This window comes from Bombyx mandarina, chromosome 22 (genome assembly GCF_030267445.1).
Source record: "Bombyx mandarina strain Sakado chromosome 22, ASM3026744v2".
NCBI lineage: Eukaryota > Metazoa > Arthropoda > Insecta > Lepidoptera > Bombycidae > Bombyx > Bombyx mandarina.
The window spans coordinates 9,193,688-9,197,289 of record NC_143228.1 but is presented as its reverse complement, the minus strand read 5'-3'; the positions used below and the strand labels follow the sequence as shown (position 1 = coordinate 9,197,289).

Genomic DNA, 3,602 nt, shown 5'->3' with positions numbered 1-3,602 from the left:
AAGTACCATAAGCTTCAACATATTTTAGTGCCTGTTGGATCTCCTTCTGATGGGCCTCTTATATTAGCGGTGGTCGGTCGTTTTGTAAGGCTTACCTTACTTAATTAGCTTTCTTTTAAACATTATTATTCAGTATTCTTCTGTGGGCTATGGTAACTACATAATATTGAGTGTGAATTATATTTCCAATTAAAGCTAACTACAAAATTTGGATTCTTATACAAATACTGAAATTATTTACCTAAGGAAATTTTTTAAGATAGTTCAGTGGCACTTAAATAAAAATAAACGAAATTGTATTATCAATTGTTTATTCATAATTGACATTTTGATTTATTAAAAAAAAGTACAAATAAGATATAGTGTCCATATGGCACGAGAATTTAGAAATTGCTTTTGTCACTGGACATGACAAGGATAGATGATAACATCGAGATCTCTTAGCTGCCTACAAAATCATTGTCTAACTTATGTTGAGACGGAGTACTATTTATGTACACAGGTTTTTGGGGTTTTTACTTCTGGCCCAATGAGGTTTTGGGTTGGAAGCCGTTGGGTCCCGCTGTGAAAGTGACAGTGTAGTGCTTGCCGTCAGGAGCTACGTAAGCATACTGTCCAGTAACTGTCAGAGCTGCATTCTCGGACTGTGGGTTGTCGAGTTTACCTTCCTCTTGTCTGGATGTACCGTCACTAGTTTCGTACCTGCATTTAAAGACTTATGTAAAACGTGTTGTCAGTATCGATGATATTAGTGAATTGCCTTAAACCGGTGTATATGCTTATGGCACAATTGGGACAGTGGTCCGAGCCCATAGACATCACAGCTCTTGAGTAATGAGGTCGAAACCTCAATTGGATTGCGTAACGGCATGGAGTTCCAAAACTAAGCACCAAGTATACTAGTATGGTATTTTATATTATTTGTTTGCTGAACGATTAATCAGCTGTGTTAAAGTGATTGCCTAGAATGTTATAATCTTTGCAATTGGCATTGCACTATAATTTAATGTTATGTTGTTAGTTAATGAGATTTGCATTTTGCATTAATATGGATAAAAATATGATCCTATTTTATATATTCCTATTTTTTGTAAAATATGATTATTTCATTTTATATTTTAATTCATAAGACAGCTCATTTATTAGACTGATTAGATTGATTTTCAAATCTAAATGAAAATTTTAATATTTGTTCATTGTTACATTATACGTTAAAATACAATTCCTTGTCGTAACTCCTTGACGTATAACATTATAAATAGACATTAACTGTACTTAATTTGATGTGTTTCCAAATTTTATGTAGATTTTGTATAAACGAAAATGACGAAGTTAAGACCTTGACGTGATTTTGGTAAACCTAATGTATTTTTAATGATATAGCACCGAGGCTGATGGATACCTTAATGCTACGTTAAATTTTGTATAGGTCTAAAATTTATATATTTACCGCACCTTCATAATTGTTCGAATGGAAGCTTAAAATTTGATATTAGTGTAATTATTTTTAAACGCGCGAACAGGAAGTTTTACAGACGATGTACCCAATAAAAAGGTTTTATTGGTGTTAAGTATAAGGTATAAGTAATATACAATTTGAAAATTTCGAAGTCTAAATTGTACTAGAAAAACGGCTTTCCCGCGATTTAGACTGGAAGAGTCGATTGTTCCACAGTAAAATAGGCAAAATCGCGACACAAACATGTGCGAACTCACAATAATTTCTATCTATGGTATAGTGCTCAAACTAAGACTTGGTGCAGAAAAAAGGTTAGGATATTTTCACCGTTCTAGTGTGAGTGAGTATTACCACTATCCGATGGGAGAGTACTTTTATATTTAATTCACTGTACATGACAACTACAATTTGGGCCGTGATGTGGACGTACTATTTTCATTTCAATTATTAACATTCAATTTAAGGTCCGTTCTAGTTCGCATTATCGGATTCGCGTTCGAGTGCCATATGTTGGAGATTGTCTTACAAACGTAAACAAAAGACTTTAATTGACTAAAGTATATCTTACGCAAAGCTGTAGCCATCGGGTTCCACGTTGCTGTCAAAACGTAGGATCTGAACATCTTGGGGATTTTGTTGTGGAGCACCTGAGGAGAGGGCTACCATCACGCAAACGACTGTCACCTGATTAAAAAAGGTTAAAATATTATCCTAAATAGGATTATCCTAAGTAAAGGTCCTAAGTAAAATTACGGTAAGTTCGTCTAAGTTAGACTAATAAGTGTAATAATTTATTACAGCATAATTACAGATAAATAAACGTATAGTTGCTAATTATTTAGAGAAATTATACAACAGTAAATTTTATTAGTTTACTGTACGTAATTCTATTCCCCTATGTTTTTGCATGAGCGATTAAAATTAACATTGATTTGTATTTTATGTATTCTCTGTTACAGCATCAATTTTTTGGGTGTTTTCTTATAAGATCTGAATTTGAATCCTGTCATGCAGTTTTTGTCATAGGATACAGTTATACCCTATTGGACTAGTTGTTGATTGAATTAATTTTTACAAAACAAAGTTCTCGGTTAAAGGAAGTGCGGTGAAGATGTTAGCTTCCATTACGTCTTGAAGATGAAATAAGATTTTGCGACCCTCATCCGAATTTTCGACATGGGCAATAACAAAGTCGATGTCGTCGGACATGACGAGTTACATTACGGTAACTAATTTATTTATGTGACCAGCAATATGAATCTAAGCAATGACCCACCTCCCTTAACTTAATTTTTGCATCGTTTCTCGAGAGTAACAATAAACGAGATAGTTTTCCAATACATTCATAGACAGAAACGTACAAAAAACAATGTGTAGTCAACCATAGTGTACAATTAAAAAAAAAAACTCATTGTTCTCACATTTGATCATTACTGTACTTAAGAAATATATCGACGACACTTAACGGACGCGACCTACTTTCAAAATATTCACCCTAACAACATTATTAAAATTAAATCTCAAAGAGAACTTTCTATGATTACATGCTTTAAAAATAAATAAATAATTTAAAGACTCACGTATTTAAGCATCTTGGTTAGTATTCGTGTTGAGTTCAAAGTAGCGAATGAGTAACTATTGTAAGATCGTCCATTTTATATGTATATCCAGAGATGCAACTCCAAAAGCTGACATCATAATATGCGGATGGTTGACTCGTCTCGCTCGCATCGTCTGTCCTATAGACCTTAGTATTTTTTTGTTAGTTTTCAACCGTGACTACAATTAAAACTCTATTATTATACGTGAATTAGGCAATGTTTATAAAAAGCGAAATAATAATACGACTGATAAATAGGTAATAAATAATATATTATAATTATATGTTTGGATGTTTTGATACTTAAATTATGAATGTTTAGTCTGTCGTGTATCTTATGATTTTGATCAAGTGTAAAGTTTGTAAGAATTTGTTAGTTTGATCTTGTAACGTGTCTCTGAGCAGATTATTTAACTGTTTTGTAGGAAATTTTAATAGAATAGCTTTAAACAAATGGCTGATCTTGCTACTGATATTGCATTTCCATGTTTGCATTGTTTAGCAAAGGTTTTGCTAACTCATTTCAAATATAGTCAGACTTTC

General features: G+C 32.6%; 1 protein-coding gene across 1 annotated transcript; it reads right to left on the bottom strand.

The window, feature by feature from the left end:
• Positions 1-294: 294 nt before the first annotated feature.
• CPR23 (cuticular protein RR-1 motif 23) lies at positions 295-3,163 on the bottom strand. The gene is made up of 3 exons (XM_028176691.2): positions 3,040-3,163; positions 2,028-2,143; positions 295-702 (listed from the first exon to the last, which is right to left on the bottom strand). Exons 1-3 carry the CDS (start codon positions 3,049-3,051, stop codon positions 516-518), a joined length of 315 nt encoding a protein of 104 aa, XP_028032492.2. The 5' UTR covers positions 3,052-3,163; the 3' UTR covers positions 295-515.
• Between the last annotated feature and the right edge of the window lie 439 nt (positions 3,164-3,602).

Coding starts and splice junctions, on each gene's coding strand:
- CPR23 (XM_028176691.2), bottom strand. Junction 703..2,027: donor CCCGATGGCTACAGCTTTGC/GTAAGATATACT, acceptor CTTTAAATGCAG/GTACGAAACTAGTGACGGTA.